General features: G+C 39.3%; 1 protein-coding gene across 4 annotated transcripts; it reads left to right on the top strand.

The window, feature by feature from the left end:
* Window positions 1-25,757, top strand: LOC122291437 (E3 ubiquitin-protein ligase RHF2A). 4 transcript variants are annotated; one of them, XM_043099152.1, is made up of 9 exons: window positions 1-222; window positions 731-865; window positions 959-1,005; window positions 9,013-9,075; window positions 9,162-9,270; window positions 9,354-9,733; window positions 9,871-9,975; window positions 10,074-10,436; window positions 17,949-25,536. In XM_043099152.1, the coding sequence occupies exons 1-8, from the start codon at window positions 217-219 to the stop codon at window positions 10,384-10,386; spliced, it is 1,158 nt and encodes a 385-aa protein (XP_042955086.1). In that variant the 5' UTR covers window positions 1-216; the 3' UTR covers window positions 10,387-10,436; window positions 17,949-25,536. The 4 variants fall into 4 exon arrangements, with proteins under 4 accessions (XP_042955086.1, XP_042955087.1, XP_042955085.1 ...); XM_043099153.1 differs by having other exon boundaries at window positions 17,903-25,536; XM_043099151.1 differs by having other exon boundaries at window positions 2-222; window positions 25,452-25,757.

Here is a 25,757-nt window from a genome sequence, read left to right as displayed (position 1 = left end):
GAAAGATATTCCCTAAGAACGCCACGTGGTCGAACTGTAGTGAGCGGAAGACCAAGCTATGGTTCGCTTCCCTTCCCTGACTGGTTGCCTCACCAAAGTCTAGTCTTCGCAGCCTCACTCCCTTTCTCTATGTAATCTTTGGTTCTTCAAATTTGAGCTCGATCCTGTCTCTTTTTTCACGACGATCTGTTACTCGCAATCTGTCGCAACTGTTTTATGGAGGTAATTTCGCTGGGGTTTGATGGTTGTGTTTATTTTTAATTCAAAACTTTATCCTTGGATTGCTCAGAGAATCGTGGGACGTGAAGGAAATTCTAGAAATTTTATAAGTTTGTTTTTGAGGTTCCGATTTCTCATATTCCTGCATACAAGTTTCTTAGCAATAGAGTTTCTGGTCAAACTTTCGGTTCTCCGTGGGGTTTTGTTTCCAACATTTTTTCCTCTTTTAGTTATGCCCGTTCATTGTCTGGTTATCTTGCTATCTTAAGGGCTTAGTTTTGATTTGGCTGTTGTGAATATGATCCGATTTCGTGGATGGTTTATAGTTTTGCATGCCTTTAGTGTGTTTATCATCTGTATTTACACAAATCAACGCATTACAATAGGTCTTATTTTCTTTTACAATGATGGGTCTCAACCCAGAAAAGATATAGTAGTTTGATTGTTTGTTACTAGTTGTGACAATGTATGGATGATCATATTAAGTAATTTTAGGGATGTGATTTTTTAGGTTCAGGAGGAGACCAACACGTCTGAGGCCCATTTGACATCCGCTGCAGCTTTTGTGGAGGGTGGAATCCAGGAAGCCTGTGATGATGCTTGCAGCATTTGCCTTGAATCCTTCTGTGATAGTGATCCTTCAACGGTATTATATTCATATTGCATTTCTGTACCTATCTTCTCTTGAGTTAGTATTCATATGTTGATTTAATACACGTTATCTTTATTCTTTACACAGGTGACCAGTTGCAAGCACGAGTTTCATTTGCAATGTATTCTTGAATGGTACTGCCTATGACTGCAATTCAAAAGCATCAAATAATCTGCTTTTCGTACTATTGTAATCATTAGTAATAATCAAGGGTTGGATGGTCTGGGGCTGAGATGGGAGTGTTTACATAGAAGATAATAATTGGGCTTCGAAACTACATAAATAAGTGTGAAGCGATGGGCATGAAGATAAGATTTGGGATCCCTTGTTACGCCTTTGTAAGGTGTTTGGTGCTGGTCTCTCCTCTAGCTCCTTAGTCATGGCTTTGAAATTTTTTTTTTTGAAGTGATAGGTCTACAAAGACAATTATGAGAAGAAAACTTACAAAAAGATTTGGTTTGATGTGGTTCATCATATTTGCTTTACAATAAAGAGTTTTACAATGTCACGTACTACATCAAGATGCGTTAGTTTTTTTTTATTTTTTATTTTTTAAGTAATAAGAATTTTATTATCACTAATAGGCTTAGCCCAAGTACACAGGAAGTATACAAAGGAAACACCTACTATACTCTAGACAACAGGAAAACTAAAACAGAAACAGATTCATTACATTCTCATCATTCCTTACAAAGATTTTTTTTGTTTTTCTTATAAGTCATTCCTTAAAAAGATCTTAGCCCACAAACTCAAAGTATAAAAGAAAAAGTTTCAAAGATCTTCAAAAGAGCGCTCCTTGTCTTCAAAACATCAAGATACGTTAGTTTGCAAAAGGTTTTTTGCAATTCATTTTGTAGACTAAGCATTTCTCTATATTTTTTAGAAGAATTATGCTGCATATGAGCTTAGTTACCAGAGCATCAATTTATTTTCTATTTCCACTATTGTGATTGCTGGTAATGACCAAGGGTTTGGATGGTCTTGAGTTGAGATGGGAATGTTGACTCATGACTCCATAATGATAGTTGTACTGTGCCACTCTAATATAAATCAAGTGATTGCAATGAAGTCTACATGATGCATTTTTAAGGTTCTAGGTGCCATCATTGCCTCTTGTTCCTTAGATAGAGCTTTGAAAGGAATTTTTAAGTTTATTTATGATGTTTGAAGAATTAATCAGCCCACTTACCTTTCTTGTTACCTTTCTTGTTTGCTAAGTTCTACTATTTCTTTGTGCTCTTTGAGTATTGCTAAATTAATTCAACAAAATAACAATTATATTACAAGCATAGTATCTCACAGGCCCCTAATCTGTAACGATCCAAGGGAAGCACTAGTCATATATGCACTTATACCATCCCCAAGTGGTGAAGGCCTTGGTCTTGGGGTATTACTCCTTTTAAAGTTTAAGATTCAACACCTCATGGGTGCAAATAATTATTTGGGGCCATACCTCCTAGTGAAAAGTTAGCGTTTTAACCAGTTTCGAGTAAGAAAACTTCTGAGGGTGCGGTGTATGGGACCGGGGTTTACTCTGCATAGGTGGGTCTAAAGGGCCCTGCCTTGGAGAGGTTCCCCAACATAATATATATATATATATATATATAAGCACTAGTTCAAGTTTAAAAGTGGAGCTTATTAGAATCATTATAAAGCCTTATTGCACTTTGTAAGAACTTACTTGGGACTTGGAGACTTATATTCCTCTATCATCATTTGCTCACCCAATGTGAGACTAAATCATTTTAGGGCGTGACAATCATGCATACTCAATACCCTTATGTTCTTATCAAGGCTCTTGTCACTCTGGCAGTGTCCCAATGCCATAAGAAGTAACTAAAGGAGCTCTAATGTGCCTACCTAGTTAGGGCATTAGAGTTGTATTTCTGGCTTTGCCATTCTTTGATCAATATAATTTTTATCGGGGGGGAAAAAAAAGTAGCTCTAATACCAACTGTAATGACCAAAGGGAAGTGCTTGCCATATTTTTTCGTGTGCTCAAGAAAGCCTGGTTACAATTCGGTCTCCTAGGAATCATTATATAGCTCTATGACACCTGGTAAAGAACCAGTGTGGGACTTGGAAGTCATAACCCCATCATCATGCTCTCACTCAATATGGGACTAAATTATTCTGGTGCACATGCGCTTTGCTAATTATTTCACTACTTCTATCATCAAGACTCTTGAGACTTGATTTTACCTTCCATCCAGATTTAGAAACCTTATTAAGAGAGCTAAATCTTGTTCTTTCATTCCCAAATCAGTTTCTCTATTATCAAAGGACATCCTTATTTTCAGCAATGCCTTCTACAATTGGTGACCTAAAAATTTCTTTTGAAATGGCTGTGCAGATACCCTTTTAGGTTTTTCACATCTTTAAAATGTCGGTTAACTATAGTATTTTGTGCTTCAACTCATCAAGATCAGTCACTAGAATTCAATCCAAACCAAATTCACTTTTAGGTGCAAAACCACTCCACAACACTATCTACCTCAGTGTTTGTTGGCTATGCATCCACTTGTTGCCATATGTTATCATAGCTATGTCATTTATGTTACCCTAAAACCAACAAGAAAATGGACTCAATACAGATCATAATCAGTAATAGAGACTTTCCCTTGTCTGAATCCTTGCAAAAAGAACCTTCAAACTTTTGACTCTTCATCCCGACCTTTGTAAATCTAATATTTGTATGTGATTACTCTGAGAAACAACTGATGAAACTTATTAAATAAATCCAAAAGAAAAGAAAAGAAAGCCTAGGGTATTACCTCCTCTTTTATTTTTTTAATAGTTAATAAGAGTTTTATTACCATAAATAGGCATAGCCCAAGCACACAGGAAGTATACAAGAGGAAATACCTACATACATTGGCTAAGAAGAAAGAAAAAACTAGAAAAACTCCACACTTCATCACTATTCAATACAAAAGCCTTAGCCCAAAGACAGTGTTTTGAGGAAAAAATCCCTAATTTCTTCCATCGAACGTTCTGTCTTCAAAACATCTCCCGTTCCTTTTTAGCCATAGACACCACATCAAACACAAAGGAATCATTCTCCAAATGGTTGTGATAGGAAGACACCGCTCAGCATATTTCCAGCAAGCTAGTAAATTCACCACATGCTTTGGCATCATCCAAGAAATACCCATCCTTCCCAAAATAACATTAGACAAACTTTTAGCCACCTCGCGATGGAGAATCAAGTGATTAATTGATTTGCCATCTTTCTTACACAGAACACCAATCAACAATACAAAGACCTCGTTTTCTTAGATTTTCTACGGTCAAAATTTTGTCATGAGACACAAGCCAACAGAACAAAGCTACCTTATTTGGCACTTTAACTTTCCAAATACTTTTCCAGGGGTAATCACTTACACCTTGGCTGATTAAAGCATTATGATAGGAGTGAACTGAAAAACTGAAATTTTCTCTCAGGAATCCACAACAAACTGTCTACACTGCCTCGGACAAACTTCAACCCATATAATCTGCTGAGAAAATCTGAAATTACAGTGACTTCCCAATCATTTGCATTTCTCACGAAGTCAACAGTCCATTGAATACTTTTGTTCAAAAAAGAGAAAGAATCAGCCGCAGTTGCATCTTGCTGCCTTGCAATCTGAAAAAGGAAATTCATTCATTCTTGACAGTTAACTCTTCACACCGATAATCATGCCAAAAGCGAATTCTTGATCCATCCCCCACCTTAAATTTGACATGTTTAACAAAATCCCCCCATCCCATACGAATAAACTTCCATAATCCCATCCCATAAGCACCTTTTACTTCATTTGAACACCAACTACCCCACATACCCCCATATTTAACACCTATCACATTTTTCCATAAAGCATCTCTTTTTAAATGGTATCTCCATAACCATTTCCCACAAAGAGCTTTTGTTAAGCAGCCTCAAGTTATGCACACCCAAACTGCCATTTGAAATCGGTTGACATACCTTATCCCAACTCATCAAGTGAAATTTATTTTCCTCCCCTTTACCTCCCAACAAGAAATTCCTATAGATCTTTTCAATTTTCAAAGAAACCCCAGCTGGTTAAGGGAAGAGAGAAAGGAAATATGTTGGAAGATTGCACAACGTACTCTTGTTTAAAGTGATTCTACCCCCTTTAGACAAATTTTCCAGCTGGCTAATCTCCTCTCAATCTTTTCAATCACTCCTTCCCAAATCGAAACAGGTTTATGTGGGGCACCTAGTGGAAGACCAAGATATGACATTGGCAGCAATGATATTTTACACCCCAAACTAGTAGCCAGATCAGAAATATATGGTACTGAGCCCACTGGAACTGTTTCAGACTTGATTAAGTTAATTCTCAACCCCGACACGGCTTCAAAACAAAACAAAAGAGCTCTTAAAAACTGAAGTTGTTCTTGATTGGATTCACTGAAAATTAATGTGTTGTCAGCGAAAAGAAGATGAGAAACAATCACACTATTCCGAGAGTCACGGCCCACTTTAAAACCTGACAAAAAGCTACCTCCCACTGCTGCTTCAATCATTCTACTTAAAGCATCTATGATAAGAATAAAGAGAAATGGAGCTCCTTGCCTCAAACCACAAGAACTATTAAAGAAACCAACTGGGTTACCATTCACCAAAATGGAGAATCTTGGTGTAGAAATACAATGCTTTATCCACATGTGCCACCTCTCACCGAAACCATAACGGCCAATTAGATACAATAAAAACTCCCAACAAACATGATCAAAGCCTTTTCCATATCCAATTTAACCAAAACTCCAGCTTCTCCCATTTTAATTCTGTGATCCAAACATTCATTTGCCGTTAAAACAGAATCTAGAATTTGTCTTCCTCTCACAAAAGCATTTTTTGACTTCAACATAATTCTTCCCATGATAACACTCATCCGATTGGCCTGCACCTTAGAAATAATCTTGTAGACCCCATTAACTAAACTAATTGGCCTAAAATCCTGCATAGTTACTGCCCCCACCTTTGTAGGAATCAAGGCTATAAAAGTGGGATTGATACCTTTCTCAAACTTCATAAAAGCATGAAATTCCAGAAATACCTTCATAATGTCTTCCTTCACTATGTTCCAACATGGAAAAAAGCCATAGAAAACCCGTCCGGGCCCGGAGCCTTGTCTCTAGCCATTCCTTTGACAACATATAGTACTTAATCTTCTTCAAAAACTCTCTCCATCCAAGCTGCACTTCCAGGATCGATTGCATCAAAAGATAATCCGTCTAACTTAGGTATCCACAAATATTCTTCCTTGAACAACTTCTCATAAAAATTGACAGCATACCTTGATGGTCTTGATCCAAAAGCATGTATTCACCATCTTGAATAACTTCAATAGCATTGTTCCTTCTATGCGAATTCGCCATTTGATGAAAAAATTTTGTACACTTATCACCTTCCTTCAACCAACGAACCCTAGATTTCTACCTCCATGAAATTTCCTCCATTAAAGATATCTTTTCCAATTCAGCGACCATCCCTTATTTCTTCTCCAACTCTTCGCCTGAAATAACCCCCGACAACTCCTTTTCCTCCAAACATTGCAGCTGTTGTAACAAAAGCTTCCTATTCTTTTCAATGATCCCAAACTTCTCAACATTCCATTTTTTCAGATCTTGTTTTAGAGCCCTTAGTTTACCAGCCAAAAGAAAACTCAAAGTGCCTTCAAACAAATATGAAGACCACCACTGCCTCACCCTTTCCACAAAACTCTCATCCTCCAGCCACATGTTTTCAAATTTAAAGTACCTGCTGCCTCCACTAAGACCCCCACAATAAGTGGTCAGAGCACACTTATCAAAAAAAAAATAGTGGTCAGAGCATAATCTTGGTAGCCTTTTCTGATGCAAATCTGGAAAATAACTCTCCCATGAAGCCATAACCAGAAATCTATCCAACCTCGACCAAAACCTTCCGTTGGACCACATAAAATTTCCTCCTGCCATTGGTAAATCAATTAATTCTACCTCAAAAATCAGATCAGAGAAATCATTCATCGCATTAGTGAAATGAGAATCCCCCACTCTTTCACTAGGGAACCTCGTAACATTGAAATCCCCTCCAAAACACCAAGGAAGATCCCAACAACAGCAAACACCTGCCATTTCATCCCATAATGCTCTCCTATAAATTTCCAAATTAGGGCCATATACACCAGCAAAAGCCCATTCCACTCCATCATGCACATTCCTAAAATGACACGCCACCAAATAATCTCCCACAAAAGGATCTCTCAACTCCACAACCCTCCTATCCCACATAACAATGATTCCACCCGACGCCCCATCCGCTACTAAATCCATCCACCCCACACAATGACAGCTCCACAAACTACTACAATAGATTGATTAACTGATTTTACCCTGGTTTCCTGAAAACAAATCACACCACCCCTCCATTTACAGATCAAATTCTTCACGCGGAGACATTTTTTGAAATCGTTAAGAACCTGTACATTCCAAGAGATTATCTTTGGTTTCATTAATAACTGTTGAATCCTCTTAAAAACCTAGGTAGTTGAATCCTCTAAAGACTTATAACAAGTCCAGCAACTCCTGCTTGTGGGTGGCTAGTCCAGATTATGACGGCCATAAAGGCGTTTTCTTGAGGCTGGAACTTGGGGAAAAGACTGAATTTTATGGTGGGGAATTCTCCTTATAGATATCAAATGCTTCTTGAATTAGGTCCCTTCAAGGTGGGCAGCTTTGGCTTTTTAAGTCCCTTTGTTCTTCTCCTATTTCTGTCAAAATTTGATTTTTGGGAACCCTCCTTTTTCCTACTTCAATTAGGAAAATGAATAAGATAACTTTTTGTTGTAAGTTTTCTAATCTGAGTACTTTAATTGTAAGTGTTTGACTTGTTATAGTAGGTTTCCTAATCCGAGTACTTCACTTGTCTGAACACTTACCTTTTTTTTTTTTTTGAGAAAAGTAAGAAGATATATTCAAAAGAATAGGCAAAATGCCACGTTCAGTACTCTGAACACTTACCTAACTTGGACTACTCTCCTACTCCACACAGTTTTCTTATCTGGACCTACAAATCATTCCATTTTGTTCTACATGCTAAACCTATCAATTGATCATACATGGATATTGTTCTCAAGTCTTAGCGGGCATTACAAAGGGTATAAGTAAATGGTGGGGTCTTTAAAGTTCCACAGACCTAAAGCTGAAAGGGGCCAATTTGCCCTCTTGTGGCATGTTTTTTGGTGGTGGGGATAGGATGTTAATGCATTTATGATTTCTCAGATGGTATGGCTGTTTTAGTAGCTTCTTACTTGGAAGGATGCAGGAAAAATATTAATGGGACTCCTCCTCTTTAGGGTGCTAAATCTTTGAGAGTTAGGTTAATTGTGTATTTTTTAGAGTTTTTCTGGGGCTAGTGCCTGACAACTTGGGAGCATGTGCTTATTTCGAGTTTGCAATGGATTGAGATATTGGAGGTCAAGTATTTATTTCGTTCTGCAAATCATAGTGATGCTTTTCATTAGAAACATATTTGGTCTGTCCCCAAAGTCTCTTTTCTTTGTTTGGATGGCTGCCTGAGAAAGATATCTGAGGTTGTTCCTAGCAAATTGGTTTGATGTGTGGAAGGGAGGGGAAACTGTGACGATCTAGTTTTGGAATGCCACCATTTGATGTCCATCTCAAGCTGATGAACTTGCATTGTTGTCAAGCATGGTCTGGTATAAATCAGTTACGTGCTTGAGATTTTTATCATCTCTTGAAATTTGTTGCATTGCAAACTGATTTGACTCCAGTAATTATAGGGATATCTAAGTTTCTCTTTCAGTCATGTTGACTGCTACCATTTGTAAGAGACATAAACTTCTCATTGCAGGCCTAGTTGCTTAGTGAATCATATTTGGTCGGGTTTATCTATTTTTGCATTGTTGACATGGTCAGGATTTTTCCATGTCCATAGATATCTTGATTTTTGTACAAGCTCTTTTAGTTTCAACTGTCCCTGGAACCCTAACTTCCCTTTAGAAGATCTTGCTAGTTGACAGAGTCTCTGATCAAAATTATCATGTTAAGGCTTTCATGGTATATTGAAGCCTATTTGAAAGTTTAAGCCAAAATGCACTTGAGTTTCAAATTTTATTGCAATCTTGTAGGTGCCAGAGAAGCTCACAGTGTCCCATGTGTTGGCAACCTATCAGCCTGAAGGATCCCACCAGGTTTTCCCTGCTCATTCATTTATTCATTTTATTTTTTATGTGGGAAAGTTTTTATTTATTTGTTTGTTTGTTTATTTTTATTTCAGCCAGGAATTGCTCGAAGCAGTAGAACGAGAGAGGAGTTTTAGGTTCAATCCATCTAGAAATGCAACTATATTTCATCATCCAACTCTGGGGGATTTTGAGTTACAACATGTTCGTACTCTACTTATGCTGCTTTCCTTGTCTTGTCAATGCTAAATGGTTCATATAAAAATCATTGCTTTTGTGGTTTATAGCAGTTACCGGTGGGCACAAGTGATGCTGAACTTGAAGAGCGTATAATCCAGCACTTAGCTGCTGCTGCTGCAATGGGACGAGCACGCCACATTGCAAGAAGGGAAGGCCAAAGGAATAGGTCATCAGCTCAGGGTCGTCCTCAGTTCTTGGTATTCTCAACTCATCCTAATGCACCCCCTGCTGCTCCTGCTCCACCTCAGAGGGAGGAAGGTGAAAATGTTCCTGAATCCACTGTGGCTGCTCTTTCTTCACCTAATATGACTGTGGGAGAACAACCTTTGCAACTGACTTCACCTGTACCTTCTCCCCAAGCTGACCTGATTTCTGCCTCAGCATCAGGTTCAAGTAGTCTTGCTGCAAACCAACATGGGTCAGATAGGTACTTTTTTAATGCTACATCAATGCCATTCTTTAACCTCCTTCTCCGATACATTCCTCAATTAAAATATCTAATAAGTGCATACTCCTTTGACATTGAATTTTTTCCTGAGCACTTTATCAATTTCCATCCACTAGGACCCCCATTCAACCAATTCCAAGTAGTCAAGACAGAGCTGGACCTTCAGACCTCCAATCATTTTCAGAATCAATAAAGTCTCGACTAAATGCAGTGTCAATCAGGTACTAACGTATGTAAACATTCCATTTGTGCTAGGTCAATAAACTTGCTGAGTTTTTCTAAGGGCTGGTGTATATGTGCATTTCATTATTCATTTCAGATACAAAGAATCCATTTCGAAGAGCACGAAAGGGTGGAGGGAGAAATTATTCTCACGTAATACTTCTATGGCAGATCTTGGTTCTGAAGTTAAAAGAGAGGTAAATGCAGGGATTGCAACCGTATCACGCATGATGGAGCGTCTGGAAACTAGAGACAATAGTAAAACAAGTGTTGCTTCGGTGTCAAATAGTTCAGATAATAGTTCAGTTGCAGAATTAGACAACGAGTCTACATTAGAGACTCGTGGTGACAATTCTTTGAGGGATACAAATAAGCAAGTTTCAGATGCTGCTGGTTCCAGTTCAACATAAGCATTAGTAGTTCTGCAACTGTATCTACGTAAAGAATTCCTTTTATAAAGGTAAGCTGTGAAGTTCAACTTTTCTGCACTGAACTGCATTTATGCTTATAGTTTTTATCCAAATTTTATTAAACCACTTAGTTATTTTATATGCATGTGTTCATTGCATATTTTTCATCCTGCCCCATGGTTGATACTTTATCAGTTTTCCTTGCTTATTGCCTTTTTCTTTATGCTTGATTGTTTTTTAGTGGCATTGTGTGATACTGCTTGGAGTACAAATACTTTGTAGTACTATATTTTCAGCTATTTCTCTTTCAATATATTGCTAGATAATTATGGGATTTGATTGAGAAAATATACTAGAAAACATTTTTTAGAAGCTTGGAGTATGAGCATGATGCCAGGATCGCTTTCTAGATCACCATTTTTCAAATACCTATTGGTCAATGTACTCAAAGCTGAAAGCTCATCAAGGCATTAGGACCGTAAGAGACTTTGTGCCAAAAGGACACTTGGACTGATTTATATGAAATCAGTAGCATCTTAGGGTGAGTTTGACCAAAACAAAAATTCCAAACACAAAAAATTTAAAATTATTTTGAAAAAGGAACAACTTCCACACCCTGTATACTGAATATAAAGAAGTCACCAAAGGGGAGACATGTGATGCCATAAGCTGGCAAATCTGCTCCTGATGTAGCGAGTGGCAAATCCATTGATATTGAGCCAAGAGGGCATGTATTTGCCTCCACACAATGGGGGAAGATCTTCCACTTTGCACACAATGCAAGGGAGATTTGCTCCAACATTGTGCAGTGGCAGGAGATACAACACACCTCTGGTGGCTGAGTAGTGGTGGATGGGCTATCTTACCTTTTTGCCATTGAGGGAGTCGTTGTCATGGATGGCAGCCCTCCTCCTTGTGAGCGGTGGGTGAAGGTACCCTCCACCACAATGGTTGTAGGGATCCATCACCTTTTTTTAATTTTCAGTTTTTAATTTATTTCTAGGAAACCTCTAAGGGTTGGCTCAAGTGGTAAAGGCCTTAGTCTGGTTAGTATGCTCCCTCCAGGTCTAAGGTTCAAATCCTCTTGGGTGTAAACAATTTTTAGGCGAACTGGGGGAACTTCCCCTTGAATTTCCCAAGGTGCACTTGTAGGAAAACTCTTTGTTGAGAGCCTGTGCACTCTTGGGATTAGTCCAGACTTTGTTCTTGGACACCCGGAGCCAATAAAAAAAATCTTTCTAGGATTTCCTTGCTTAATAATATAGCATAACAACGGTATGTACCCCAATATGCAAAGGTAGGTTGGGAATTCAAAATTTGTTGGTTTTCAACGAGGCTTTATTGGGTAAAAGGTTAAAGAGATATCACAAAGAGAGATGAGCTTTGTGGAGGGTGATCATAGATTTAAAATATGGTGGATTGTGGGGAGGATGGTGCTCGAATGAGGTGAGCGGACGACATGGAATGGGGCTTAGGAAAAACATAAGAGACTGGACCAATCTTCATCGAACAACACAGTTTGTAGTTGGGGATGGCTCTAGAATTAAATTTTGGAATGACTTATGGTGTAGAGATCAAATCCTCAACAAAGCCTACCCAATACCATACAGCATTGCACAAAGAAGGGCAGCTACAATTATAATGTCTACCTAATTTAAAGAATTTTTCAATCTTGTGTACAATTATAGAGTGACTAGAGGAGCAGATAAGATGATGTGGTCACCATGCAAGAAGGGGAAATTTACTGTACAGTTGTACTATAAGTCTCTTATGACACACTACAAGAACATTCTCATGGAATAACACATGGAAGACTAAGGCTGCGTTTGGATGTTGATTTGAGTTGAGATGAAAGTTGAATAAAATATTGTGAGAATATTATTTTTTAATATTAACCCAGCCCACATAGTTACAATTCCATAAATTATGAATCACCGAATGGCTAACCGCTTTCAGTTTAGTTTCTTGAAAACAATAAATATCAGCCTTCCACTGCCTTAACATATTTTTCACCCGAAGACGCTTTCTAAAGTCGTTCAACCCCCGAACATTCCAAGAAATAATTTTAGGTTTCATAAAGAATATTAACAGCCCTCTCCTTACCTTTATCTCTAAAGGTACTCCCACCCTTGGAATTGTAATTAACCGTGCATTCCAACCTCTTGAGCTCCCTTTCCTTCTTAATTGCAGACCTTGCCAGGACAGGATGCCCAGCTTCAATAGCCGTGAGAAGAGCTCTGAATTGCTCTTCATAACCCTCGCAAGAAATACCAAGAAAACTACTAAGGTCTTCTGCCTTTCTTACAACCCAATCGGAAGGATTACTAGACCAATCAATACCAGGACCAAAAGAGCATAAAGGAGCTATTTCAAGGTCTTCATCGGAGTCTGATAATTTACCAACTTCACCTAAAGTAGAAACATCCCCACCTAATACCAATTGCAGTTCGGAATTAGAAAGTATGGAGCAAGGAATCCGTGTATATACAGACCCTATTTCTCCCTCGGTAACGGCATCAGTAGCTTCAACAGCATCCCCATCTGTTGAAACAAAAGTGGACTTGACAATCCCCACCTCCAGAGTAGATCTCGACTCCCCTGAGAAAATGCCAGCCTCTTCCTCTTCATTCGAATCTGCCTGTACCTCTAGCTGTTCCTCAGAGACAGCCTCCCAACTCGCTAGCGCCAAACAGGGATGGTCACCCGAACCTATCGGCAAGTTCTGTGAAGACAGAAGTGTAGCCGAGGCGTTATTTTCCACTTCGGGACCCTGCTGCTCGAATCGAGATTCAGGAACCCTACTAACTGTAGGGGTTTGGGACGCCGGAAAGTCTCCCGAGGGTTCGCCTGGAACCGCCGGCGACGTCTGTGTCAGAGAAGAGGCCGGAGCAGCCATCGGGTCACCTGGTGCCGGACTGAGGTTTGGAGAGGCCGAAATATCGGCCTGTCTGAGAGTCGGCTTGACAGGAGTAGCCCATACCAGAGGTACGGGGCTTGTAGATGGGCTCGCAGCCCGTGGATTTGGGGCCCGTTGGCCTGAGCTGGGTGTATGGTCGAGTGGGTTGGGCTCCCGTGGGCTTGAAGGCTGTTGGGGTAAGGGTTGGGGTCCCGTGGGTTTAGCATATAAGTTGGAAGTAAATGGACCCGGGTCCGGGCCCAGCCCACCCTCTGGCCCTTCCAAAACAACCGGATTTCTGCTCCCATTTAGAGATCCGCATCTTCCCACTTTGGGAAATGATTTTTCAGAGACATGCAGAGAGTTTGACGCCGAAAGAGTAGGTGCCGAAGTCTCCTTACCCAGTCCCATCACCATGTTCAGTCCCAAATCAACCTTTTGCACCAGTAAAGAAACTTCCTTCAGCACGCCAGAAAGCTGTGCTTTGACAGCCCAAAGTACACCCTCCACTTCCCCTACTGTTTTGCCCCTGACAAGAGACGTCCCCGTGTCCCCTGGGAAAGGACCAGCTGCTTTCCCCTTCCCTTCCATGGCTGATTTGAAAGCTGCCTCAGAACCAACCACCATGGCATAGGATTTCGAGGCCTGGACAGACTTTCCATCCCTCCGTGACACTGGTTGCGCCACCGTGTGTTCCATTGTTTTTTTTAAATTGTAGGCAAAACCTTCCCAGCCGTTGCCCTTTAAATCTTCTGGAATGATCACTGAGCCTCTTCTCCTTCCATTATTATACTCCTCCAACAGAAGGTAATGTCCTCTAGAATTTCTGAGAAGCTGTATAGTGAACATCCCGTTACCCACGTTCTGTTTTTTGAAGAAATCTCCACGCCATCTGGTTCTGATGGCTTCTCCCACCACATTCACCACCCAAGAGGCAGTCGAGCCATTTAAAAGAATGAAAAGAGACATCCTTCTACTTTTCTCTGTGATACGGAAGTTATAAGCCCCCTCTTTCGCAAAGATGAAAGTTTTCGATTCTACTGAAAAACGTCTAAGCTCTTCCATCAAGAAACGTCTAAGCTCTTCCCCTTCAAAAAGTTTGGTATCCCAGATGGACATAAATGTGACAATGATGGTACAAGTAAGCATGGATTCACAGAAATGAAAGATGTTACCACCCTTGCATGCATATCTGTATTGTTCACTTAACTGCTATGTAGACACGGGCTCTGATAACAAGAGGAAGGGATCTTTGAGGATCCATCAGTTCTCGTAACAACCTTCGAAGGAGAAATGGAAGATCCTGCATTCTCTGAAAAAGGCCATTGGTATGCCCTCCAAAAAGACGATTGTATGTTTGAACCTTTCCAAGAATCTCAGCGACCTCAGGTTTCGTTGAAGGAGGAAGGTTTCGTTGATAGAGTTAGAAGATGGTGGGCCTCCTATCACTTTATAGGTACACCCAGCTTTATCTTGGCAGGAAAATTAAAGGAACTCAAAAGAGATTTGAAGAAATGGAATGCTGAGTCTTTTGGCAATGTCAAGAACAACAGATTATGCCTGCTGGAACAGTTGTCTAATTTGGAGAAAAAGGAGTTGAGGGGTACAATTTCTAGTGATGAAAAGGAATTGAAGATAAGGGTGTCGGCGGATATTAACAAATTAATGCTTATGGAAGAAATCTCTTGGAGGCAAAAATCCAGGATTTTATGGCTCAAGGAAGGAGACAAATGCACGAAATTCTTTCATAGAATGGCTAATTCACATCGCAGAAATAATGCCATAGAAGTCCTCCAGGTTGACGATAATGTGATTTGTGATAAGGAAGAGATAAAAGAGCATATTGCGAATTTTTATGAGAAACTTTTTCGGGAAGATTACTCTTGGAGGCCCAAGTTAGAGGGGCTGGTTTTTGATTCCATAGATAATCAAACTGCTACTTGGCTGGAGAGGCCCTTTGAGGAAGACGAAGTGCTAGATGTGGTTAGGGGCATGTCAAAGGATAAAGCTCCGGGTCCTGATGGTTTCTCCATGGCTTTTTTCCAAGCTTGTTGGGATATTTTGAAGGATGATGTTATGAAAGTCTTTGAAGAATTTTACTCCTTCAGCAAATTCGAAAAGAGCTTTAATACTACTTTTTTAGCCCTTATCCCTAAGAAGGCAGGTGCTGTTGAAATAAGGGATTTTCGACCAATCAGCTTGGTCAACGGGGTTTATAAGATCCTCTCTAAGGTGTTAGCCAATCGCCTCAGCATGGTTATGGATAAAATTATCACAAAGCCTCAAAATGCGTTCGTGAAGGGAAGACAAATTCTTGATTCGGTTCTTATTGCTCATGAGTGTTTGGAAAACAGAATAAGGACAGGTCAATCTGGAATCTTAGTCAAATTAGACATGGAAAAAGCTTTTGACCATGTAAATTGGGATTTTCTTCTTTATTTGCTTAAAAAATTTGGTTTTGGGGAGAAATGGTGTTCTTGGATAACTCATTGTATTTCGACGACCAAGTTTTCTATTTTGGTGAATGGCTGTCCGGCTGGTTTTTTCAGTAGTTCTCGCGGCTTAAGGCAAGGAGATCCCTTGTCTCCTTTTCTCTTTGTCTTAGTCATTGACGCTTTGAGTCGTATGATTGAGTCGGCAATTGATGGAGGTCATATGGCGGGTTTTAAGGTGGGTGATGCTGCTAGGGGCTGCATTACTGTTTCTCATCTTCTCTTCGCAGATGACACTTTACTTTTCTGTGAAGCTAACCAGGATCATCTTCGGGCCTTGAGAGCTTTATTGCTATGTTTTGAAGCTGTTTCTGGACTTAGAGTAAACCTAAATAAATCTGAAATCGTTCCAGTGGGTTCAGTCAGCAATATATATGATTTGGCTAATATTATGGGCTGCAAAGTTACTTCTCTACCTATGAAATACCTTGGTTTACCTTTGGGGGCTCCCCATAATTCTGTCTCCATTTGGGATGGGGTGATAGAAAAGATTGAAAGGAGATTAGCTGGCTGGAAAAAGATCTATTTATCCAAAGGGGGCAGAGTTACATTAATTAAAAGCACCTTGTCTAATTTACCTACTTATTTCCTCTCTCTTTTTCCTATTCCAATGAGAGTGGTAAATCTTATTGAGAGGATCTTTAGAAATTTCTTATGGGATGGAAAAGGGGGGGAAAGAAAACTTCACTTGGTGAATTGGAAGACGGTTACTACTCCGGTGTCTTGTGGAGGTTTGGGTGTGCGGAATCTGAAAATTTTTAATAAAGCTCTTCTTGGGAAGTGGCTTTGGAGGTATAACAATGAGGATACTGCTTTGTGGAAACAGATTGTTGATGCTAAATATGGAAGGATTTGGGGGAATTGGTGTACTAATGAAATAAAAGGGGTTTTTGGGGTGGGTCTATGGAAGTCTATTCGTATGGGATGGGGGGACTTTGTCAGAAACACTAAACTCAAAGTGGGGACGGGATCCAACATCTCTTTTTGGCATGATGTATGGTGTGGTAATCTAGCTCTTAAATTAGCATTCCCTCGCCTATTCAGGATTGCTACATGTAAAGGGGCTGCTGTGGCGGATTCTTACTTGTTCACTAATAACATGCTAAACTGGAATGTGGATTTTTCTAGAGCCTTACAGGACTGGGAAGTGAGTGAAGCTGCCGATTTCTATGCTATCCTTTATGCTTCTAAAATTGATCAGACCAGGGATGATATGCTGCAGTGGACTCATGATTCTAAAAGCAGTTTTTCTGTGAAATCCTATTACAAGATCTTAACTAGCCTTGGCAATATAACTTTTCCCTGGAAATGTATTTGGAAAGCTAAAGTGCCCAGTAAAGTTGCGTTTTTTGGCTGGTTGGTGTCGCTTGAGAAAGTTTTAACTACCGACAATTTGAGGAAAAGGGGCTTTTATGTGTTGGACTGGTGCACCATGTGTAAAAATGATGGTGAATCTGTCAACCACTTGTTTCTTCATTGTGAAATGGCTACGGCTTTGTGGAATGAGTTATTCGTCAAACTAGGCATCGTTTGGGTCATGCCCTTTCAAGTGGTGGATTTTTTGGTTTGCTGGCAAGGAGCAGCTGGAAGTAGGCGAAGTGTAGAGGAGTGGAGAATGATCCCGCTGTGCTTATTCTGGTGTCTATGGCTTGAGAGAAATGGGAGGTGTTTTGAAGATCGAGAACGCACAAGGATGGAACTTAGGGACTTTTTCTTCAACACTTTAAACTTTTGGGCGAATAATCTTTTAAGGGATATCAACTTCTGTAATGTTTTTCTTTAGTTCTGTTTCTGCTTTAGATTGTACTTAGGTTTATTCTCTTGTATACTACCCGTGTACTTGGGCAATGCCTATTTACTATGAATAAAATCCATATTACCTATCAAAAAAAAAAAAAAAAAAAATATTATTATTATTTTGGGATTTGAAAAGTTGAATTGTTTATTATATTTTGTGTTAGAATTTGGAAAAGTTGTAATGATTAGATGAGATGAGTTGAGAATCCAGCCCCCTCCCCCCCCCCCCCGGGGGTGCCAAAAAAAAAATAGTTTCTTTTTTTGTATGGACACCTTAGATGATCTATGGAAATGCTGACTTTTTGTATTGGATTGGTGTTGCATGTGTAAGAAACGTGGCGAGTCTGTGGATCACATATTATTGCATTGTGATGTAGCTAGGAGCTTATGGAACGAGATTTTTGCAAGAGTGGGACTCTTTTGGGTAATGCCAAGAAGGGTTGTTGACTTTTTGGCCAGCTGGCAAGGCATCCAGGGTAACTCTCAAATTGCAGCTATGTGGAAGATGATACTGACCTGCCTATGGTGGTGCATATGGATGGAGAGGAACGGTTGGAGTTTTGAGGATTGTGAACGGACAATGGATGAGCTTAGAATTTTTTTTTTTCACACTTTATTCCATTGGTCAATTGTAATAGACTTTAATGGCATGAACGTACAGGATTTTCTTGTAGCTTTAGACAATCAGGCCTAGGTGTGGCTCTTGTATATGTCCCATGTACTTGGCTTCACTTATTTTTAGTAAAATTCTTATTTACCGATAAAAAAAAAATATAGCATAAACTACTTCCAAGCCATACAATAATTACAGAAATTCAACAATCCCACAACACACTTTTCAGGATGCTACTGGTGAAGTGAAAGCAAAAGATGCTTTTGTTTTTTATCAAGTAATGAAACTTTTATTAAAAGCACATGGGGAGCAGTCCAAGTACACCTAGAATATACATTAGGACACCTAACTAGCAACAAGAAGAAATAGAGGAAAATCATTGAAATCTAGAAAGCTAGTGAATTGAGAGCTATTGGGAGCAGCCATGGAAACATAGGAGTTGAGTGTTGTGGCTTTTAACCCTGTAATTTCCTTTCTAAATTTTCAAAAGTTTTTGCATTGGATTCTTCTTGTGAAATACACCACATTAAGTACAGGGAAACCATCCTCCAAACTTTTACATTTCTATGACTTTCGGAAGGATTCTACAAACATGCCAACAAATCCACCAGCTTGGACATAACCCACTCAATTCCAAAAGTGCTCAATATAGCAACCCATAAGTTCCTAGCCTGCTCACAATGTAGTAGAAGATCCTGCTTATCCCATTTAATTTGCTCAAACAACACCATTCGATTACCATATGTCTCTGTTCCAAGCTATCCATCTTTAAGATTACTCCTCAAGATTTCATGAAGATGGATGGCTTAGAACAGAGACTGAGTAGTAATGGAATGTGGAGGATAAAATGGGTATCTCTATGTTTCTAGCTTGTTCTTTTCAAAATGTGGAGGATATTTTAGGTGGGCTTTTGCTGGAATTTATGGCCCAATTGTGGGCAGTGGTAGAAACATTCTATGGGAGGAGTTAGTCGAGTTACACAGCTGGTGGGACCTACCTTTTTGTATAGGAGGGGACTTTAATGTTATAAGATTAATATTCCCAAGTGAAAGATCGGGAAATAGCAAGTTGTGGCCAGCAATGTTGAGTTTCTCAGACTGTATTTTTGACTTGAGGTTCGTGGACATTCCTCTCATGGGTGCTGCATTTACATGGTCCAATAACCAAATGTAGTCTAGATTTGACATATTCTTAGTTTTCTCAGAGTGAGAAACTCATTACCTGGAATAATGTCAGAAAAGACTACCTCGCCTATGTTTCGACCATTTTCCCATCTTGTTGGACTGTGATTCAAGGAGGATGGAGATACTTTAAGTTCAAGAATATGTCGCTAACAACTGAAGGCTTTCTGGAATGGGTCAGGCAATGGTAATCCTCCTATCAGATCCAAGGCACCCTTGGTTTTTTTTCTTGTAGGTAAATTGAAAGCTTTAAAGAAAGATCTAAATTTTTGGAATGTGGAGTCTTTTGGAGATATAGGCAATAACAAGAAGTCACTATTGGAGGAGCTTCAAGAGGTCGAGAGGGCACGGAAGGTACGAGCCCTTTCTTTGGAGGAACTCTCTCAAGAGTACATAACTAGTTTCAAAACTAGAGAAGGCTACCCTATTGGAGGAGATATCTTAGCGGCAAAAATCTCGAGCTTTGTGGTTGAAAGAAGGTGATCAAACTACGAAGTTTTTTCATAGGATGGCCAATTTCCATATGAGAATTAATGCCATTGAGATGATGAATATTGAAGGAGCTATTTGGATAGAGATACTGTGATTCAAGAACATGTTGCCTGTTATTTTGAACAGTTGCTTACCAAGCCAGAGGGGTGGAGGCCGAAGATTGATGGGCTAGCATTTGAGTCCATTGAGTAGTAGAATGCCTCTTGGTTGGAGAGGCCGTTTGAGGAGACTGAGGTTCATGAAGTGGTTGGGAAGATGGTCAAAGAAAAAGCACTTGGTCTAGACAGATTTTCTATGGGTTTCTTCCAATCTTGGTGGGAAGTGGTGAAGGAGGACTTAAAGAAGGTATTTCATGAATTTTTTCCAGTTGGAAAATTTGAGAAAAGTCTAAATGCCACTTTTATTGCACTTATTCTCAAGAAGACTGGGCATCAATGGTTAAGGAGTATCGGCACATTAGCCTTGTGAATGGGGTGTATAAAATCATTCCCAAGGTGCTTGCAAATTGTCTAGGAGAAGTTTTGGGGTGGATCATTACAAAAGCCCAAAAACACATTCGTACGGGGTAGACAAATATTGGACTCAGTACTCATCGCCAATGAATGCCTAAATAGTAGATTAAAATTTGGCAATCTGGGTCTTTATGCAAGTTAGATATGGAGAAGGCCTACAATCATGTTAGTTGGGATTTCTTGTTGTACTTGTGCTTGGGAGATGTGGTTTTGGGAAGAGGTCGTGCTCATGGATTAGGTGGTGTATATCGACAATGAGGTTCTCAGTTTTGGTGAACAGTAGTGTAGTTGGTTTTTTTAACAACTCCCGAGGGCTAAGGCAAGGAGATCCTTTGTCCTCACTCCTCTTTATCATGGTCATGGAGGTGTTGAGCAAAATGATTATAGCTATGGCAAACAATGGTTTCTTGGCTTGATTTTTGCTTGGTGATATAAACCAAGGTACTCTTAACATTTCTCACTTGTTTGCAGATGACACTTTAATTTTCTGCGAGGCAGATCAAAATTAGATTCAGGCACTAAGGGTACTTCTAATTTGCTTTGAGGCTGTATGAGGGTTGAAAGTGAATTTATCTAAGTCAAAGTTGGTCCCAATTGGCAACATTTGTGACATTCGGCTGTTGGCTAACACTCTTGGACGTAAAGTCTCCTATCTCCCTATGAAATACCTTGGTTTGGGGGCTGCCTCCAGGGCTAACCCATTTGGGATGCAGTCATTGAGAAGATTGAACATAGATTGACAAGTTGGAAGTGATTGTACTTGTCGAAAGGTGGTAGAATTACCCTAATCAAAAGCCCTCTATCAAATCTACCAATTTATTTTTTATCCTTGTTCCCAATTCCAGCAAGTGTGGCAACATGAATTGAGAAATCGCATCGCGATTTTCTGTGGAGCGGACTTGGGGATGAATTCAAATTTCATCTAGTCAAGTGGGACAAGATATGCTCTCCAATCTCTTCAGGTGGTTTGGGAATTAGAAATCTTAGGGAAATGGTTTTGGCGTTATAATATGGAACAAGAAGCTTTATGAAACTCGGTGATTGATTTCAAGTATCGAGGCTTGTGGGGGATGTTGCTCTAGGGACATATTTGGGGTTTATGGTGTGGGAATATAGAAGCACATTAGATGAGGGTGGGGCATGTTTGCTCGTCATACTAGAATTGTGATGGGAAACGGTTCAAGAACTAAATTCTGACGTGACATATGGTGAGGAGATAGCGCCCTCAAGGACTCTTTCCCTACAGTGTTTAGGCTTGCACGTGAGAAAGAAGCTTCAGTGGCGGACCTTTTGGAGATGGCTGGTGACTTAGTCCAATGTTATGTGAGCTTCACTAGGGGCGGCCCAAGATTGGGAAGTTAGCAGCTTTGCAGATTTTTGCTGACTCTTATACTCCATGAGACCGAGTACTCAAGGAGCTGATACTTTGTGGTGGGTACTTGCCAAAAAAGGTATATTTCAGTTTGTTCTTTCTATAAGGCCCTCATACAATCACAGAATAATCACTTTCCACGGATAAGGATTTAGAGAAATAAGGCACCTACTAGGGCGGCTTTTTTTGCTTGGACAGCATCTTTGGGAAAGATTTTGACAATGAATAATTTACGAAAACTCAAGGTTAAAGTAGTGGACTGGTGCTGTATGTGCAAACAAAGTGGTGAGACTGTGGACCATCTTCTACTACATTGTGAGGTCACTAGAGCATTATGGGACAATGTATTCAAACAGGTAGAGCTAGCCTGGATTATGCCTGCAACAGTGGTCGAACTCCTGGCATGTTGGATGAACCCGGGTGGTATTCCACAAATCTTAGTTGTATGGAAGATGATTCCTATATGTATTCTTTGGTGCATTTGGTAGGAACGGAATGACCAGACGATCGAAGACAGTGAGTGTTCATTGGAGGAGATTAGATTACTTTTTGTTAGAACTCTATTTTTTTGGGCCAAAGTTGTAGATTTCAATGGCCTCATTTTTCATGATTTTCTTGTTTCTATTATTTCTTCTTCCTAAATAGGTGCTGCATCTTGTATACCTTCTTGTGTACTTGAGCTATGCCTATTCGTTTACTTAATATAATCGTTTACTAAAAATAAAAATAAAAAAGATCGCTCCTCAAGGTTGTCATCCAAACAAAAAAAGTAACCCCTGAAGCACTTTGTCTATCCAAATACATTTTAAAGGAAGTGAAGAGGTAACTAGAGTGATGAACACATTGAAAAAGGATTTAACATCGAAGATGTGTCTTTTGGACGGGACCCGACACATTTTATCACCACCAACTCTTCTTTAGCAAAAAGAACATAACCTATGGAAGAATGAAGGGAACAACTCCATCTTCCCCTCATTCGTAAAAGTAAGCGTTAAATCCTAAATACCTGTTTAAATATTTTTAGAAGTTTGTACTTAGGTTGAAGATTTTTTAGAAGCTTTTTTAATTTTTAAATTCAATAAAATTCTTATTTACTGATCAAAAAAATATTTTTTAAATTGATACAAATTTAAATTGATACTAAAAATGATACAAATTTAAATTGAATATTTTAGATTTTCTAAAAATTATGAAATGAATTTTTGTATTTTTTTTTTTAATTTTTAATAGATGATGCACACTTGTCGATTATTTATTGGTGTTGACCTGGCACTTTTAACAATTGGGTAACAGAATAGTGATGGACGGAATAATTTAACCGAAGTTAAAGGTATAAATAAGGAGTAAAAGGTTCTAAATTAAAACTTTGCTACTAATCTGTCTTAGAGGCAAACCACATGGGATATTGTAGTATTTCACCATAAAAGATTTTTGGTCAAGTAATTTCACCCTAAAATTTACCATTCCATTGTGACCTATTGTTAGCATTTCACCCTAAAATAGACCTTGCGCAAGTTTTTTGGTGCAAGGTCTCCTTACAATCGAATGTAGTAAACAATTTTGGGAAAACTCTTTCCAAGGCCTGGTACTTGCACTACACATTGTACCAAAACTTGATTTGACCCACCTTCTCCCGCTTGATGTTTTTCCATTGTCTACACCCAGTGACCCAATACCCTTATTAAAAAACCATCCTCTCACATTTGACCGTACTTGAGTTCCATCACCAATCACGAGACACAGTTTCTATCTCCTTTGCATAACACCATAACCATTTATCCAACAAAGCTTTGTTAAACAAAAGTAAAATTCTAGCCCCCAAACCACGTAATTAAATTGGGGTAAAGATCTTGGATCATTTGACTAGGTGGAACTGGAAATTATTGCCAATTCCCCTCCACAAGATAATCCTTTGAAGCTTTGCAAAATGCTAGGCTATATCTACAGACTACAGGGATGGGAAAAAAAGATCAGAAATAAGTATGTAGATCAGAGAGAGTGGTCTTGATCAGAGTATGGTCCACCTTTGGATAAGTATAGCGGCTTCCACCCAGGTAAGTAATGTTCCATTATTTCAATAATGTCATCCCAACTGGAGTTTGCCTTAATCAGCGCCCCCAAGGGGAGACTGGGTACATTGGCAGGGATGACACCTTAGAGGCATGAATAAATGCAAAACCTTCAATATTATCTACCGCTCCAATCAACAGTCATTACAACTCGGCCAAGTTTATTTTATGCCCTGAATAATTTGAAAGCATAGAACTTGATAGGATCAAGAAGTATTTAAGCATCTTCTGGAATGGGACATAGGACATGGGAGGTGATAAGCTATTTATTATTTTTATCCTCCGAAGAGAAACTGGATGGGAGTCCGTTTACAACAGTTGATAGCGTCCTATTAAAAAATATGCGCTTTACTTCGCTCAGGATGCGCTTGCGCTTTGTGCCTAGGCTCTAGGTGGCTTAAGTGCGCCTAGCGCTTTTAACAATACTGGTGAGGTAACAGCCTTAACTGACGTGTTCAGACCTGTATAATCTTTGTATCTGAACGAGTAATGATACCCACACAACACTTTTCAAAACGCATTTCACAACTATATCTTAAAATAATGGTATTTTTGTAAAGTGATGTTACTTTTATGAGATATTTTACGAAAATTACACTCATTTTAAAAAATAGTTGTGTACAGTGTTGTGAAAAGTATTGTGTTTATCCTGCTGATTTGAGAAGAGGAAGTGGCATTTGAGTTTAGAGCTGATAAAAAAATACGGACGTTTTCCTTTTCTTGAGGAATGCAAATCTTGTAAATGTTCTTAACAATGAGGGTGCATTTGGATGTCCTGGTTTCACTCAGAATAATGAGGGGCCATTGTTTTGCTGGGGATTAATTAGGAATTCTGTATGAAAAGTTTATGGGTTGCTTCAAATCATGTTCGAAACCCACATTCACTTCTGTGCATACAACCACTACAATCATGTTGTCTTCTACAGACCTATTGAACTGGCTCTACCGTTCCATTCATTCTTTTTGGTTATCCCAAGGCTCATAGACTTCTTAAACAAAATTTTCAAGTTACTTGTTAGGGTGCAGCTTAGCGATCCATGGGTAGGCTTGGGATGAACTATAGACTCGGACATCTCAAGTTTGATTCCACAATAGGGTTTTCTGGATTACCTGATACAAGGTTAGTAATACTAGATACAATTCTAGTGTGTGCAAATCCTGCGCAGTCTATTTGAGAAAAATGGAATTTTTCATGTGAGTGAGTCCCAGGTGTGCCCTACTTTTTTTCAAAGTGACTGTGTGAGGCTTGCCCATCCTAGGATTATATATATGTAGATATATCATTTTCCTTGTGTTTATGAGGTTTACCCTCTAGGGTGGTTCGAAAGGACCTGCCTTGGTGATGTTCAACCTTGTAAATGAAAAAGAAATAATTTTTTCAAGCAGTACCCATGAAGATTCTGTATGTGTGGATTGAGCATGGATAGGATTAGCTGCCAATGAAAAATTCAATCTGTGGCAAGGATTGCCAAATACACGATACATGTTTCCAGAAACTTGAAGCCAACCACTATCATATAGGTCTAACCATTGTGAGAATCCTAGTTTTCACCGATTCTATCGTCACTGCTTATTATGACCTCACATTTGCAATTTCTGCATAGAATTGTAGCTCTGATGGAACATACTTTTTAATTTCAGGTGGAAATTCCCTTTCCCAGATATGAGATGCTGTGGTATGATGCCTGGCCTTCCTCTTCAGGCCATTTGATTATCCTGTATATGTGAAAAAGAGCCTAGGGCGATTGATACACTGTTTGGAATAAAGAAACTAGATCGACAGCTCCTGCAGTCAATCTGTTTGTAAATTGATATATATATTAAGAAAGACTTGACTTTAATCTTGGATATATCCTACAAAGCTGCACTGATTCTAGGGATGTTATTAGTGTTTTATGCCTACATGAGCACTTGGAACGTATTTGATATAATATATTCTCCATCGTA

Source organism: Carya illinoinensis, chromosome 13 (assembly GCF_018687715.1).
Source record: "Carya illinoinensis cultivar Pawnee chromosome 13, C.illinoinensisPawnee_v1, whole genome shotgun sequence".
NCBI classification, from domain to species: domain Eukaryota; kingdom Viridiplantae; phylum Streptophyta; class Magnoliopsida; order Fagales; family Juglandaceae; genus Carya; species Carya illinoinensis.
The sequence above is the reverse complement of the archived record's forward strand: the minus strand, read 5'-3'. Positions and strand labels throughout refer to the sequence as shown.

Bases quoted from the DNA above. Each gene is read 5' to 3' on its own strand.
- LOC122291437 (XM_043099151.1), top strand. The intron at 1,006-9,012 runs GTACTGCCTATG...GCAATCTTGTAG, and splicing joins TTGCAATGTATTCTTGAATG to GTGCCAGAGAAGCTCACAGT. The intron at 9,076-9,161 runs GTTTTCCCTGCT...TTTTTATTTCAG, and splicing joins AGCCTGAAGGATCCCACCAG to CCAGGAATTGCTCGAAGCAG.